Source organism: Chelon labrosus, assembly GCF_963514085.1.
Source record: "Chelon labrosus genome assembly, chromosome: 14".
NCBI lineage: Eukaryota > Metazoa > Chordata > Actinopteri > Mugiliformes > Mugilidae > Chelon > Chelon labrosus.
In genome coordinates this window covers 20068517-20085531 of record NC_140347.1, presented here as the reverse complement: position 1 = coordinate 20085531, position 17015 = coordinate 20068517, and the positions used below count along the sequence as shown (strand labels likewise).

The 17015-nt window shown below is 41.5% G+C and overlaps 1 protein-coding gene across 2 annotated transcripts; it reads right to left on the bottom strand.

Annotated features, from left to right (window-relative positions):
• Window positions 1-1028: 1028 nt before the first annotated feature.
• Window positions 1029-16366, bottom strand: gpcpd1 (glycerophosphocholine phosphodiesterase 1). Of its 2 annotated transcripts, XM_084560627.1 has the most exons (21): window positions 16163-16366; window positions 14964-15033; window positions 14720-14805; window positions 13626-13716; window positions 13449-13533; window positions 12115-12190; window positions 11177-11218; window positions 10832-10955; window positions 10349-10586; window positions 10107-10269; window positions 9699-9828; window positions 9230-9284; window positions 9050-9142; window positions 8807-8881; window positions 8142-8181; window positions 7861-7919; window positions 7704-7769; window positions 7487-7623; window positions 6922-7057; window positions 6582-6742; window positions 1029-2537 (listed from the first exon to the last, which is right to left on the bottom strand). In XM_084560627.1, exons 3-21 carry the CDS (start codon window positions 14766-14768, stop codon window positions 2339-2341), a joined length of 2019 nt encoding a protein of 672 aa, XP_084416753.1. In that variant the 5' UTR covers window positions 14769-14805; window positions 14964-15033; window positions 16163-16366; the 3' UTR covers window positions 1029-2338. The 2 variants fall into 2 exon arrangements, with proteins under 2 accessions (XP_084416753.1, XP_084416752.1); XM_084560626.1 differs by lacking the exon at window positions 16163-16366 and having other exon boundaries at window positions 14964-15663.
• Window positions 16367-17015: the final 649 nt, after the last annotated feature.

Sequence of the window (17015 nt, the reverse complement as noted above, 5' to 3'; positions counted from 1 at the left end):
GTTTGTGGGGAATCCAGGGAAAGCAGGGGTGGAAATGCTGTGAGGAAGGCTGGCGGACTGGTGGAGCTGGGTGAGGATTCCAGGGAGAATACGACAGAGCAGGTGAGTAGATGATCCAAGAGCTGAAGGTGGTGATGGACCTCTGACACCCGAGGTTCCGACACATGCGCAGTAGCTCATGAAGCGATTGTTTCAAACCACTGTGTCGAGGCGTGGTTCGGTCACGTGACTAGTGACGTTTGAAGCACTTGAGTGACGCTGGTTTGAAGCAGGTCAAGAGCTTCAGCTGATGGGTTCAGGTTGTCATGTGAATCACCTGGAGGGATCGGATGTGCTCAGGGATATCCTGGATATCCTATCCCTATTTAGTGGTGTTCATTTGAATGTTTCTTTGCAGAGTAGGTGGGTTTGTTGCTGTTGTTGGTGTTAGTTGCTTTGAGAGTTAGTAGTGTTGTGTCAGACTGCATAATTTGTGGATACTGAGAGAAATAGATAAATTAGTTAGTTAGATAGCACTAGATTGGTAGATAGACATACACTATATTGCCAAAAGTATTCACTCATCTGCCTCATCCTATCACAGTTTCATGCTGTAGTGACCCATTCTTTCACAAATGTTTGTAGAAGCAGTCTGCATGCTTAGGTGCTTGATTTTATACACCTGTGGCCATGGAAGTGATTGGAACACCTGAATTCAATTATTTGGATGGCAGAGTGAATACTTTTGGCAATGTAGTGTACATGACACAAACGGCACCATTTAAATGGTTCATTACACAAAATACGTGAAGAGTATATGAAGCCACCCACTACAGCTTTGTGACTTTTGTAACGGGTGCATTTCTGTTTCTGACTATTTCTTATACTTGTTTCAGATGTCCAAAAACAAAGCTAAACCAAAAGCACCTGGACTTGTTTGAGTGATCATTCAGTTTTTGCATATATCTATATCTATCTATGCCACCGGATCAACAAGACGTGTCCACAGCAGAACAATGTACATTAAAATAAATCAAAGACAACATAAGCAAATACAGGTTTGGATTTAATTTACATTAAAAGTGTCAGTTACACACAGGTCTATACATTTTTACCAGTTTTCATTCGTACAGATATACAGACAATGCATGCATCATTAGTTTGTAGCAGAGACTGTGTGCAGCATAATATACATACTGACATTTTAGTCTGTGGCAGAAAACCCCCTGCCGCTGAACACAAGACTGTTGTTGTGAAGTTAAGTTGGACTTACAGGCAGGAAGTATTGCAAGTATTTCTTAATTCTGTAAAACATTTAATCTGTGGTTTATTCTAGCAGATAATGAGTGAGGTACTAATGACGCTGCAAAACAAAAGGGCAGAAACGCACACGTTTTTCTCCCATAAGGCTCTGGTATGCGTTTGGACTGTCGCATAGAAAACATTCTTCTGCTTTTCCTCGACTCAAGTAGGTGGACATACAGTACATCCAGTATGCAATATGTAATTCACAATAACACCTATCACTCAGCAAGTCAATAAGTAGGAATTTAAAGGCATGACAAGGAGTAGAGTACGTCATTCATGAGGAAATTCATCAGATTTCTTTTAAGTGCCACCAAGAAGTGAGTTCTCATTACTGGTAAACAGCACCGTCAATCAACTGCACATCTTTGTAATTTTTGCAACTGATTGAAGCAGTTTGCTAGAAACACAGCCAAATAATTACTCATCGCTATTTGAGACAATAAAAATAACACTTCACGTGATGGCCTCATGCACATTTATGACATTACAGCCAAAAAAACAGAACAAAAAAACAGCATAATCTCAAATCATCATAAAACTCCTGACAGTTTCTGCACCTGTTCTCCCTTAAATTATGTTTTAACACTTAAGACTAAGAAGTGATGGAACACATTTGCTTTATAAATACCCACTGTCATGTAGAATTTCCTAATCCTAACAACGCCCTGCTATTATTGAGACATCCATGAACAGGTCTTTCTCTGTTAAAGAAATATGAAAACAATCAAATAGTAATAAAAAAAAAAAAGTGTGTATGGCTGCCTTTGTGTTTTGACTAAACACCACCACCACTACCTGCTTCAGTGGGAAGTATACATTATGAAACATAAATGAATACAGCAGACCACCTCTGGAACACAGTAAGTAGAGTGGAGTGGAGATGAGAGAAGTGGTTTTACTTGTGTGCAACTATGTATGAACGGAGGACGAAATGAGAAAGCAGTCTTTTTTTGAGCAAGAACAGGTTTTGGTTTAATCTTCCGTTCCCACCGTGGTCTCTCAACTGCACATGTGCATCAAAGTGGCTTGAGAGACAGATGTTAAGGGATGTCTATGAGGAGCTGAGACCGGAATCGGACTCTGCGCTTTCAGCGCGGGCCTTGGAGGCGTTGCACTGCACCATGGAGCATGGAATGGAGTAGCAGGAACAGGAGGAGCTGTTCATGGTCTCCTCTGTGATAACCTCCTGCAGGGAGTGTTGCTCCTCTACCTGGAAGATGTTTGGCTGCTCTCCTTGGTCCTCACAGATGCTACAGGAAAAGAAGGAGACAACGAGGGGGTTAGATCAGCGACAGTGGTCAGTTTATCTGGTGCCACATGCATCACATAAAACATGTCAACATCTTCAGAAGCTCATCCTGTTACATCAAATTGCTTAAAAGCAGAATACTGTTGTAAAACAGCACTGTAGGATATAATGGTAATATCACAGTAGACTCCACTGAAGCTTACACGTTACATCATCCTAAATAAACAGAACTTAATCCAGTGGAACAAAAACTAATGTTAGTAGACAAAAATAAAAACAGAATTCAGATTTATAGATTCATTTTACATTTTTTTCCCAACCAACAAGATGCAATGACACCAATCCTGCCCTAGACTGTCAAGCTACGTGGCAATTATCCCAACATGCAGCCACAGCAATTCCTGCTGCATTCCTTTTTAGCTATGGGAGTGAGTGCACTGGTTACCATGCTGACAACGACAAGGAGTCTTTAATGACCGTTCAAAGTAGGGCTGAACAATTCATCTATTTCAAAACTGCAGCTTAAAACAAATAAAACAAATCACCAAGGCTGCAATTTTGTGTCTGACACAGCATTTATTATTATTTCTTTATTTGAATTGATTGGAGACGGGGCAATAAATACACGCTGGAAACAATTCTTATCTTATGTTTGCACTAGAATGTAGAGCAGTCAGTGTTTGTATTGTATCTCATGTAGCAACGCGTCATTACATATTTTAAATCTATTACAGAGTTAATATTTAAACATAACAAGTCGCAATATCTGTTCAGCCCTAGTTCAAAGATTCTTGGATGGCATCCATTCATTGAGAACACCCTTGCCTCTTACTTGACCGGCATGTACCAGACACCCAAGGGCTTGGCACAAAATCTTGATCATAAGCAGGTCACCATGTTCACTCTGGGCTGGACGCCGGCTTATCAGTTACCTTTGGCTCAGTTTTACACCCTGCACCAAGGCAGATTACGTCAAGTATGAAAATGAGAGCCTCCTACCATCTGCCTGAGAGGATGGTAAACAAGATTTCCTTACAGTGAACACACCCAGAGGAGGTCTGTAGCCAGTGTGAAAGGGTTCAAATGACAGCTGAGAATCCAGTGCAATCACCCCTTTTGTAAAGAAATCAAATTGTGGTGCAAGCGCATCATCCACAAGCTTGACAGGCGCAAATAATACAGAATACATTTGTGAAAAATGTGCTGTGTCTGAGGTGGACAGTCGTTTATGTGGGGACTTAAATGCCTCTTCTATATTTAACCTGCACACATGAAGCAAAATAGATTCAAACTAGCAGCACAAACTAGTAGGAACCAACATGTCACATTACCACCTTCTCATGCAGTAAACAAGCCATTCACTGTTTGTTCATCTTTTGCTTCAAAACATAATTTCAGTAGAATATCAAGCAAAAAAGATAAAGAGGACTTTCAAAGCATACCCAAAACAATACACAGGCATTTTTTTAAAAAGTGACCTACCTATCGTGTACGAAAACTAGCCTAAAAAATGATTGACATGGCAGTTGACCAATCAAACAACTGAGTTTAGTACAATCCCAGTCTATAAACAATCATTGCCACTGCAACAAGTATTGCAGTATTAAGGAAGTATGATAAGTCAACCGTCTTGCATCATTGTCAAGGAACATAATTGTTCCTCCAGCATTTAATGATTTATTCTGGTAGTATTTGAAGGGGGAATAAAAAAAACAAGCCAAGGGGTGTTGAGTGAGTAAATCAATAAAACGCAGCCAGGAACCAGAGAGACATTACGGGAATCTGGAGAACTTGAGTCAAAATATGGCACCAAGCATTCACAAATTCTGTAAGAAAGAGGGACAGTTATCACATCAACCTGGAGACGGCAACGTTTCTGATTTCAGATGCTAAGTGAAGTTACGTCTGGAACCTGCAGGGAGGGACAGCTGGGTTGTAATGAAGGCTTTCTGATCCATGTTCTGATTTTTACAGGGGTCTGCAAATGTCTGGGCCGAAGTGTAACCAGGAATGTAGAGCAAATGTCACCGTATAGTGAAACACAGAACTGAAACGGCTGAACAAACAGGCCCTGCTGACCACACAGGAGAACTCTGTCACCCATTCACGCAAGCTTTATGTAACTTTCACACAAATTAGTCAATGAACAATCAATTTTGTCAAAGGCTGTGGCAGATGCCCAATGATTAACATGTGTGCCAGTACTTGATTATATAACACTGTCTGGAAAAACTGCTGACAAACAGCTCAGTATTCTGACAGTGATATGAACAGGAGCTGTGGGTGCAATGATTTTGAAAAGCCTGCTTCATAATTTTGGCACAGCCTGAGGCAGAGCAGAGAAAATAACTGTGTGTGCAGTACATGGAGCAAGGTGTTATTCAATGGGCAGAAGCAGAAAAACTAAATTCTGAGAACATTTGTTGTTTGACTATCATTGTCTGATTAGAACAGGTTGTGTCTGGACTGGCGCTCAGACTGTGGCCTCTAGGTACGGACACACCAACCCGACATCAAAGAGCTACCTGGCAACAAAGGCCGCCTGTGACATCCGCTCACGTTGGCTGTGTCTGGGCCAAAGAGGTGCGCTGGAACACACTGCAAAGACTACAGCCAGCTGGTATGTACGATGTGTACATAACTCAGGGAAGCCAGAAGAGCTACTACTAGCTGGGAGGGTAGAAAAGTATTTGAATGTTCAGATGTAAAACAACCTGCTGAAATGGCTGAAAAGCCAGCGAGACAAGAGACAACAAGGTGGGACACACCACAAAAACTAGAGCCGCACACACTCACCGACAGCCAAACACCGGAAGCCCCCCCGTCTGTCAGCTTGGTGTGTCATGTCCCTTCGATAGAGAGAGTGCTACTATACACTGAGCAGGCATAACATTATGAACACTGACAGGACCCTTAAATAACATCGATCATCTTGTGACAATTCAATGTTCTGCTGGGAAACTTTTGGACCTGGCATTCATGTGGATGTTACTTAGACACATACGACCCACCTAGACCAGACCAGGCAACCCCCACCAAAATAACAATGACACTCCTTGATGGCAGCACCGGTTCCTGCAGGGGAACACTGTCTGGACACAAAAACAGTTTAGGAACAACTCACGGAAACATGAAGAACAGCACAAGGTGTTGACCTGGCCTCCATATTCACTAGATCCCAAACCCCTCCCCTCAACCCATAGGACCCAAAGGCCCCCACTAACAACAGACACCACAGGACACCCTCAGAAGGCCCGTGTCCATGTTTTGGAGGCACAAGGGAGCTCTACACAATATTAGGAAGGTGGTCATAATGTTATGTCTGATCTGTGCATATTACACTTCAAGTAAACCTAAAAGTACTTCAAATGCTAATTGTGATATATCTTTTCCACTGATTGTCTTGAAGAATTTTAAAAGCATTTCTTAGTGCAGATACAAGTACTGGGCCTCATGCCAGTGTCAACTATAAGTGTACACATTTTCCAGTGTATAACAGACCTTACTTTACAATATGTAATGGATATTATATTGAATTCTCGCATCCAAAATTCCTATCATCTGTAACTTTAATGCCTAAGCTTGTGTAAAATAATGTTAAAAGCGCTAAAGCATCAATAAATGTGAACGGACAATCAAACACTGCCGTGAACACCGGGGGGAAACTATAACTAACAACATACTAACAAGAGGATAAAAAATTCACACTACAAAAAATAAGAGTGTCAATGCCAAAAATAACTACCTTTTATCATAAGCTTTAACTTTCTTTAGAAAACCTGCTGGATAACTTGGGATACAATTGGAGTTTGCTCCTTACAATTGTTCATCATTTATTGTTTTGTAGTGTCTCAAGAGGCAAGCAGGTTTTCCAAAGTGCCAAGTGAATGCAAATGCAGCTATAAACAATAAAAAGAAAAATAGACAAGAAACAACAATTGTAGCCCCCGCTTATGGTATAGTAACATTCGTTACACATCACATACTGCACACGATTGTGTTTCTAGAGGACACTACGAGAATACATGTGTTTAATTTCACCGACCTATCATAGATGAGCCCATCAATGCCCTGCTCTCTCAGCTTCCTTCTGGTTTCGTGATCATTGTTGTCTTCTCCCCAGCTGAACACCACCAGGCCTTTGGACTGGGCATCTCCAATGAAGCTAAGGTGCTTTAACAGCTCCTCAGTGTGGGCACTGATTCCCTGGGAGAGCAACACATGAAGTCCAGTCATGTTTACATTTCAACCCTCAAGCTGGTCAAAAATATTGGAAAAGATACACCCATAAAACAGAAGCTGGGAATAACTTTTGGCTAAGTCACAAAAAGATATAAGTCTGGGAAATATTAAAAGTTATGTTGTTGTGGGCAAATATTGCTCACCAAGATATTTTCACTCTGAGCGAAGCTGATGGCAATCTGAGTGGTCTGGCAGCGGATGTCCATCAGCTCAGGATACTTGTCTGAAATTCCCTGAGTCAGAAAAAGGATGGGATACTTGTTCTGCTTGTGACGCACCCTGTAAGGAAAATATAAACAGATTTCAGGAGCTGCCATAGGGCACCTATTTATAGCTAAATCCTAGGAGGACAGCATCTGTTGACTGGCTAACTCTAATGAGAGACTGAGGATCTATTAGGCAGTCCAATGTTCTGAGTGGTGCTTTCCAAGGCAATTACAATGCAATAAATGAAAGATGAACAGACTAAATATGCACTGACAGTCTAATAAAATTCAGCTTAGTTGGTGCAACTGGTTCATGATAAAAGCTCTGAGAAAGGAAGGCTCTGTCTTTAGTTACTGTTCAAATAGAATAACATCAGCATACTACTGAATAAACCCTTTATGCCTGCTCATGTAAGGTTATTGTGTTTGGGAAAAGCCTTCAGTTTCCATAGCCCAATCAGAAATCAGAGTAATGTACCATTCTTAATCTAATTGAACTTACATGGTGCAAATATCTGGGTCGAAACAGGAGAAGACAATGCGTCTTTTTCCTCCTTTTTGCAGAATACAGGACAGGACAATGTCGAGGAAGGTATTCATGTTGAAGTAGGACGATAGGTTGCCATCCCATGACCCGTCCTGTCAGCACAAAGCAGCAAAACATCAGTTTACGTCAACAATGATGATATAGTCTTTGTACTCTGCTTTAGAACACTCACCTTCATCTGGCAAATCCATTTGAGCTCAATGTTGAAGCCGACGTGTTCAGGGATAGCGTGGAAGATCTACAGGGAGGTACAAAGAAAGTTAAGCAGAGCAAGTGGAGGAGAAGTAGGTGGGATTTAATTATAGATTGTCATCATAAAAGTCATTTACCTGTGAGAGTGAGGGGAACGGCTGATGCTCATCAATTTCCTCTTCATCATCCAGCAGATCTGAACAGAAACAAATAGCTGCTCATGCACATCATATTGCATATAAAGCACAGTATTTTCTGGTGACTCTGGATACATTCAGTGCTATAAAAACTACGCAAGCAATAAACACACGCTGCCGAATAGCACGTCATTAGAACTGGAAAACTAAGCCAGTTAAATCCTGCATCCAAGGTCTTAGCAGATTGTTGAGGTATGAAAACACAAAGAACGGGAGCATACCTTTGTCATCACTTCCCTTCATGGCGGTAACGTGGGCCAGCTGTTCAGTAAAACAAATCATACAACAGTGCGTCAATAACGGATTGTATTAACAAACAATACGTTTCTAATTTGTTAAAGATATGATCCACAAGTTTTAAAACTAGCATTACCACCTCTCTCTTGCAACCCTCCAACAACCGGTCAATTACAGTTACACCCATGTCTGGCTGGGTCACTGCCATGACATAAAGTGAAGGGTGGACTCCTAGTTGTCAGTGTTTTTATTGAATCAATTTTCCATCATGGCCAAAAATGTGTTTTGTAAAATCAAATCAAGTGTTGTTGTAACATTTGTGTCAAAATTTTAAAAGAACTGCCCTCAGGACGTTCCTTGGAGAACTGCACAACCAGAAAACATAATGCAATGGACAAGCAACATTCATTTTACATTCGAGACATACACCGATCAGCCACAACATTAAAACCACTGACAGGAGACGTGAATAACATTGACCATCTTGTGACAATTCAATGTTCTGCTGAGAAACTTTTGGACCTGGCATTCATGTGGATGTTACTCAGACATCAGACACTCAGGTGAGAGCCATGGTTGGGTTTAGGGCAGACATGTTTAAGGTGGTAACTGATACAGTACAGATAGAAGGGTTAAAGACAGAGTTTACCTTTAAAAGCTGTAGTTGATCAAATGTCAGGTCTTTCACTGGCACCTCAATCAGCTCCAGATTGTTGTCGTTTTTCTGTTGAGTCAGAGAAATAATTCTTAGTACAAGAATGGACCTGAATGTCCAGCGCAGCACATATTGATTGAGATGAAAGAAAAAACTGCACAGTACGTTGCCACACTCTTGTTGTCCAGATAAAGCTGACAATAGTGAGGATCTGATTACAACGGGGCTTGAATTTACCTTCTTGGTGGATATGCAGCAAGTCAGATCATGATATACAATAGGAACAGCATCCTTGGAAAGGTGAACATCAAACTCTACGTAGGCTGCACCCTATAAGCAAATAAACCAAGTATGTTTAAACAGACAGCCAGGCCAAAGGAGGCATTCACTCATGCATTCATCATGTTGCCGACTTACATGATTAGCAGCACTTTTGAATGAGGCAATCGTGTTTTCTCTGATTCTGTGGTGCCTGTAAAGTAGAATTAAAAACTGATTCAGGCTCAGTTTATGTATTTATAAGTGAACGTAATACCATGTAGATGCAGCTGTTCCTAATGACACAGTTTTGGGGCAATTATAGCACTTTATCATTTCAATGCAAAACTTCATTCTACCTGGGCAAACTTAATGCATAGGCTCAAATCAATAGCACAGTGGAAGTTTTAATGTAAATATCAATCATGGCAATTATCCTTGTGTTATTGAAGACTGTGTAATGTGTTAATCTAGTAAATGTATTCAGTTACAGATTTAGCTGAAGTATTGCATACTGAATTAAGTTTGCAGCTCATAACCGTGTTATATGAGAAACAATGACAGTATGATTATTCTTTTTTCCTATTTCGTGAGCCTTCATTTTATCCACCTAATGTGCATGACTCACTTGGCTGCGTGTGTGCTGCCTGCTCCTCTGTGGCCCACATGCAGCGTGCTCCTTTTCTTCCAGTACTTGGTGTACGACGAGCTCATGTCACACTGGAGCCCCTGGATGGGTCGGATTACCAGGTAATCCACTACGAATAACAAAATATAGCGTTGAAAGAAGGACAACTTTCTTGAAGAAGTTTCACCACTCATCCAAGCAGCTTCTACAATCCTAAATGACTGGTGGGAGTCAGGGCTTTTATTAGAAACCTCATGTTTTGGATACACAATGACCTGGATGACTCAGAACCTTCACAGACATAACAAGGTGAATGGGTTTGTATATTCACAGTGTACACAATTGTTGGAAATCAGGTTATGTAAACAGGAGGTCAGATTTCTCAGATGGTTGCCAACAAAATCTCACCTCTGACTTTCCCGATGGTCTGCCTGGCGTTTCGTCCCATTATAGGAAGCGTAGCTATTCCAATGTCTTTGCCACTCTCCAAAAATGAGGACGAGAGCAGGCAGGCTGTACCCACATGTCCCGGAAGGACGTCCCCCTGGACTACGTGCTCACTCAGATCCTCCTGTAAACAAAAAAATGGATGGTTAGTACAGCGCTAATTAATCGTATGAACTGTACAGAGTTATTAGAGGCAGTTTTACCTCAAAGAACTCAAAAGTGAGCTCCAGGTTGTCTGGGTCCATGGTGTGGATGCTGTACTCGGTCCACTGGGAGGGCTCCAGGGCGTACCCGCACTCAGGCTGCGAGTGGCGTGACTTATAGCCATTGGCACTGATCATACTGGTTTCCAGAGTGGTGGGCATCTTGTGCCAAGGGGAAGGACTGAGCTCCTCCTCGTCGTCATCCTCCTCCTCAATGCCCTCTATAGTCAACTTAATCCTGTATACAAAGGTTAAAATATAGAGTAAAAATCTGATAAAGTTGCACTGAAGTACACATTAGGAAAAAATAGATTTAATAAAAGTTCATTCAAATTATGTTATATGCTTCTTCTATTACAATTATGTACACAGTCCTAATGTTACAGTCCAGTAAGCAGTAGGACTGTAATGATCCGCCTCGTGTCACTTTCACGTTGGACTTTCTCTGGCTGGTGTTATATTTGGTCTCCGTGTCATCCTTACCTGAAGCGGGACTTCTTGAATTTCTTCTTCGTGATGGACACCGGACACATCTTAGAATAGTGCAGGCGCAGGCGTATTTCTGTCTGGCACGTCAGCCACCCAGAGTCAACACAGTTTACCCCGTCTATAGAAATGGAGGGCAGAGACAGGAAGCTTGCGATGAGGCTGAATATCGACTTTGTCTCTCGGGACTGCTGACCAAAGAACCGGCGTCAGCTACAATAGCAGGGAGGAGACACCTCTTTGTTTGGTTATAATAGACAACTTAAAAGATATGCTGCACAAAACAGAGATTTAACATGCTGCATACATACGGGGTTAAAGTTTGACTTTTATTCAACTTACTGTGAATTCCAAATTGTCCATCATTAATATTCTGGTGTGTTGCTGCAAAGATTTTTTAAAAAAAACAAGCGTTAGAAACAGGATAGAGGAACTTCAACATTATAAAAGTCGAGGTCAGATCAAACCAGAGCACGTCCAATGTGTAAGAAAAGCCCAAATCTAAGTTTTAACTCATGAAACAAGATGACAGATATTAAGACTGCATTGGTTTGCTCTTAATTTGACTTGCCTCGACTTACACAAGAGTTACAAAAAAATACTTTTGTTACCGAGTTTTGGGTTTTTTTTTTTTTTTTTTTTAAATACGAGCATTGAATTAGATTAATTTTGTAGGATGTTAATGAAACTACTGATCTAACATATATGTAACAAATTCCTGTTTTAGAGGGGCAAAGGGTTTTTAGCAGGATTTACTAGAACAAAATAGACAAACAAGGGTGGGGTGATAGGATGTGATCAAAAAAGGACATCAAGCAGTGTGTGGACATGGCTGCAACAATCCCTCCCATCAAGCTTGTTTGTAATGGGCTTTGTTTGCTTTAGGCTAACACAATGGCACATTAGTTAGAGAGAACTGCAATGACAGATTATGGCATCTACTGCACTGCAGTGTTTCCTCTATAGATTGTTCCAACCAACATGTACGCTCCCCGAGTTTTTAACAAAACATACATACAGCGGCGAATAAGGAAGAAGCTACAGAAGCTACCAGGAAATGAGTGTTTAAGAAGGAAGCACTGCAGTCAGGTGACTCCTTAGTCCTACATGTTGCCCAAAACAACAAACGTTTACTGGAATAAGTTAGAAAAGACTACACTGATAGACAACTTTTACTTAGAATGCAAGGACAGAAATTTGGGAGGTCTGTAGAGGGGTTGAGTATGAAACACTTTACTAAACCCAACCAAACCATACACCATTCTTCTGTTGTTCTATACCTGTGGGGCTCATCGTGCGGGGCTGATGATGGGTCTCCCACATATTGACTATCACTTGACTGGGGCCACCTGCACTCTGCAATTCCAATGTTGGGTACAGTGTTAGGGTTTTCAAATCAGATACATTGGACTACTTTCCAGTCTGGTCGCAGAGCCGCCTTCGGACCAGAGAGTGAGAAAGGAATTAGAGCTGGTATATTCACCAATCCCCAGGTAGGGCAGTCAGCCACCAGGGGTTGAAATCTGAAAAGTGGATTTGTTAATGAAGGAAAAAAAAAAAAAAAAAAAAGGTTTGGAAACATTTCTTTAGTTGCATGTTAAGCTGTTTTTTTTTTCTACATCTGTGTAATAGTGGTGTCGTTAACTAAAGCAGTAATATTCACGAAGCATGATATTTTTTAGCTTTGTTTAAATTGGAACTTATAAAACAGTACCCAGAAGTGGGTAACAGTGCCCAAATCTGCAACTATTAAAGAAATCAATCAGTTGGGTGTAAGCTGCAATTTAAATCAAAAAATAAAAGAAAGAAACAGAAACAAGTATGATTCAAATGTGCAAATGTCATCAAGAAGAAAACGGGAACTGCATCAGCTGTCAACCCAAAGTTAAACATCATCAAGTTTCAGTTCGCACACATCCACACAGTGAACTGTCTCATGAAAGAGACAATTGCAAACACGAGGAAATCAAGTCTGCACAAAGTGAGCTCCACCCTTGAAATGAGAGAAAAAAAAAAAGCGACAACACAACAACGCACCCTGACCGTGTTAGGTCAAAGCCACCAGAAACTGTAGCACATTCATGTTGTTTTTCCAGTAGATATCGGCCATGTTTTTTTTTTTCTCCTTCAGGGAAATGTGATCTCTGGTATGCTAGTATGTGTGTACTGTATGCCGTGCATACATACGGGGAGGGGTTAGCAGAGGCTCAGTAAAGGCTCACGTGCTAGATTAGAGCACACCAGCAGGACAGTATTCCTGCGGCTGGATATTCTATAACACTGACCTAAAGCTGTTTCCAAGGGCATAAACTGTAGGGAAATGTAGGGATAGGAATGCCTGTAAAGACTGTAATGACTGTAAAGCGCTTTGAGTACCAATAGGTAGAAAAAGCGCTATATAAAAGCAAGGCCATTTACCACTTGTTTCTCCTCTTTCTGCTACAGAGCTGCAAAAGCACACGCACCACTTCGTCAGGTCAACAACATGCTTCTGAGAGTCAAACAAAAGAATGCGCAGAACGCACCACACAACCAAACTGAATAACAATCTTCATCTAACAACGAATGGCTATGACTTGGATGCATTATATAGATGTACAGAAAAGAGGCCCACCTTCGACTCCAGAAAGAAGCCTTTGAAATAGCGATATGTGGAAACAACGCCTTGAGGTACAGCGACTGTTGTTGTCCACGTGGATCTGTCATTGAAATAAAAACAGGAGACACCGACACGTTGAATTTCAGCAGCTGTAGTAGACGCATGTTTATATGATTTAATCATTTAACCTACCCATCGTCACCAAGAGGGTTTAAGGTCACAGCATTTTGATGGCTCCAGCTGCCCAGGGCTTCACAGCTCCCGACAACTGCAATCACCTCACCTGCGAACGCACAAGCGGACCTTTTACTGAATGAAACCTCAGCCATTAACTAAAAGAACATAGCCCGAAACTTGGCACAATGTCAGCAGGTTTGAGCCAATTTACTTTTATTGGGACATGTTTTAATATAAAGTGGACGGCAAGCACGTTCCTTAACAAAACTGTGCAAGTAAAGAAAAAAAAACTCACTTGCCAGTTCATTAGGACCTCTGAACTCTATCACCTTATGGACACGCGTGTACTGTACATTATTACGACTAACGCATTATCTCAACCTGTGCAATACTATCTCAGTCTGTGCAACATTATTTGACCTGTGGCATATTACTTCAGCTTGTACAATACACTTCCTTGACACTTTTATTGAGTAGGCTCGCTCTACGTGGGTATGTGTTTTCTTTCTTTCTAGGTATTTAGCCACAAGTTCTGGTTCTCAGGCACTGTTGGGCACCTGGGTTTCATTGTATATATTGTGTAATGACAATAAAGGGAGTAAAAAGGATCTAATATAACAGTCCTGCATTAAATCTTGGCTTTGTGGAGGTCATGGTATTCAGCATTTGTTTCAAATAACCGAGATCTGTGTTATTATTTTGGAGACTGTGGTTTGCGGTACTACAGAATTGCGTGTACAGCTGATGTACAGGCACAGGTTTCTATTATTTTGACAACCACGTTGGTAGGTCAATCCAGTTAAACAGGACCAAACTACATGTTTCAAGATGATCATCCGGTTGAATTACCACCTTTCTTACACCGTTTCTACATAAACTCAAAATTAGAAGAGTTATAAAGGAGGAAAAATGAGTTTCACTAGTGTACCTAACAGTTTGGCTAAGGAGTAGATAGTATACAGGTGGATAAATATAATGTTTTGAGGATAATATATTCCAAAAGTGTCTTCTGAAAATGCAAACACAACAAATGCTCCTATTACTAAACATGTGCACTGAGTATAGGTCAGCAAGTGTTTGCATCACGTCGAGTTTCGGTCCAGACATACCTAGAGATGTTTGTCCCCTGACAGTTAAGGTCACCTGAGTGGTCTCCATAGTTGACACAGGCACAAAGATTGGCAGCAGAATCGAGCTGAAAGACATGAGCACATAAGTAGGCTACAGAGAAAGGGAACTAGTCCCGAGTAATACACTACAGCTGCAAAGTAAAAGTTAGCTTTTTACTTGGCGGCAAAAAAAAAAAAACTGCTTTAAAATTACTAAATATAAAAACATAATGATAATAACTACCTTTAATTTGGCGGTTTTATGGCACCCTCGAAGACAATAAAACCGGTTCAACTATCCGGCTGAGAGGCATCTGCCAGAACGAAAACAAATCATCGGACCGCCCCGTTCAACATCAGCCATGACTTCCCAGTCAGCCAAGCGGAGAATCGATATTTAGGCTCGACCTCAAGAAGAACGAAAAATTTGTGAATACAAGTCCGAGCGATAACGGAACAAACTCGACGGACGACAAAGTCTCGTCAAAAATGCGCCTAAACGTGACGGGCTTCACCGACGACGGCGGATCCAGACTAGCAAAAACCCTGCCGCACGTGCGTCAATTAACCCAAACGAAAACAGAACTTCCGGTTTGACATTTCACAGTAAAACATTACTGACAGAATTAATAGATACATTAGAAGGTAAATAATTTAAAGGGTACTGAATTGTGGATTCAAATTCTCCCTATATACTACATTAGTAATGCTAATATAAAATTACACAGCCATGTCGTTCATTCAAAACAAACGACGGTTAATTCGCACTCGGAAGATGATCGTCTTAACGAGCGTCAGTCTTTAGAGCCTTTATTTTGGAAGCATCGTTTCCATCGTTCGTGTTCTGACTTCCGCTGTTTACTTGACGAAGCTGGTTCATACCGCCTTGCTCCGGATTTGTGGTACGTCAACAATGCTGCATTCATGTACCTTTGGAAACTCCGTGATTACGAGCTAAGAGCACACGGGCGACCCAGGATTAATCAACGGAAAATCGCATTTTTTATTTTTTATTTTTTTTAAATGTCTTCTCCCTCAACTAAAAACATTTGGCATATTTGTAGCTATCGACCTGTAAGATGCCCCCCCCCCCCCCCCCGTACATATATTTTACGCTGTTTCACTTGTTCCGGATGTCTGATACAAAACAGATGCTATAAATTGAAACACTTTTGTTTCGTGGAGGGTTTTGTAATCGTTTCTGATCAGAATGTATCAGGAATAAAGACATGATTACAAAATAATGAAAAGGGAAACGGGAAATAATGAAGCGTTAATCGTGATGTTGGTAGTGTGTAGACGTTTACGAGCTGCGTATAATGCGGCACCAGTTGATATGCTTATTTCGCTACAGGCGACGAATTTAGCAAAGAGGAAAATAGCCGACGTGGAAGGCATTGGCACAGCATAGCAACGAGGTGACAACCATAAGCAAGAACATACCGTTAGAAGAGTCTCATAAATTTGCGCATTTTCGTTGAAAATATAACATTTGGAGACGAGGACCGAGCAGTCCGGTGTTAAATAGGAGCGGGGGGTTTGGACAGTGACGTCATGGACGCCGCATCCTTGACTGCGGGTCGAGAACAGGTCACAGGCCGAGAGTGGTTTCCACAGCAAACACAACACAACCGTGGCTCGGGAAAGACCGCTTCTTCGAAAGCGTCCTGTTGCGTAACCGAAATGTTAACGCTCCCGGGTCAAGAACGAAAAGATCGTTTTACAATCCAGCATTTGGTTGTCTGGGACTGGGAGGGATCAGGTGATGTGGCCTTTCTGGCTCCAATATCCTCTCAGGCTCACAGGCACTATGGAGAGATCGGTGTATAGACCTGATCTATTACACGTTTGTTTAGAGTTAAAAAACAAACAAACAAAAAAACAAATCTAAAACATTTCACTCTGACAAGAGTTTAATACACAGAGGTCAGGCATAACATTATGACCACCTTCCTAATTGTGTAGGTCTCCCTTGTGACTCATCAGAGGATGGACATGGTCCTTCTGAGGGTGTCCTGTGGTGTCTGGCAACAGAATATTGTTAGTGGGGGCCTTTGGGTCCTATGGGTTGAGGGGAGGGGCCTCTGGATCTGGCTTGTTCCAATCCACAGCTCTTTCTGGGATCTAGGGAATTTGGAGGCCAGGTCAACACCTTGAGCTGTTTTTATTGTTTTTTTTTTTTTGCATCCTGCTGGGGATGTCTGCTGCCATCAAGGAGTGTCATTGCTATGAGGAGGGGGTGCCTGGTCTGGTCTAGGTGGGTGGTACATGTCTAAGTAACATTTCCTAGAAGAAC

Bases quoted from the DNA above. Each gene is read 5' to 3' on its own strand.
- gpcpd1 (XM_084560627.1), bottom strand. From the start codon at position 14,768: ATGGAGACCACTCAGGTGACCTTAACTGTCAGGGGACAAACATCTCTA. The intron at 10,956-11,176 runs GTAAGTTGAATA...CCATTTCTATAG, and splicing joins TGGACAATTTGGAATTCACA to ACGGGGTAAACTGTGTTGAC. The intron at 10,270-10,348 runs GTAAAACTGCCT...TTTTGTTTACAG, and splicing joins TCACTTTTGAGTTCTTTGAG to GAGGATCTGAGTGAGCACGT.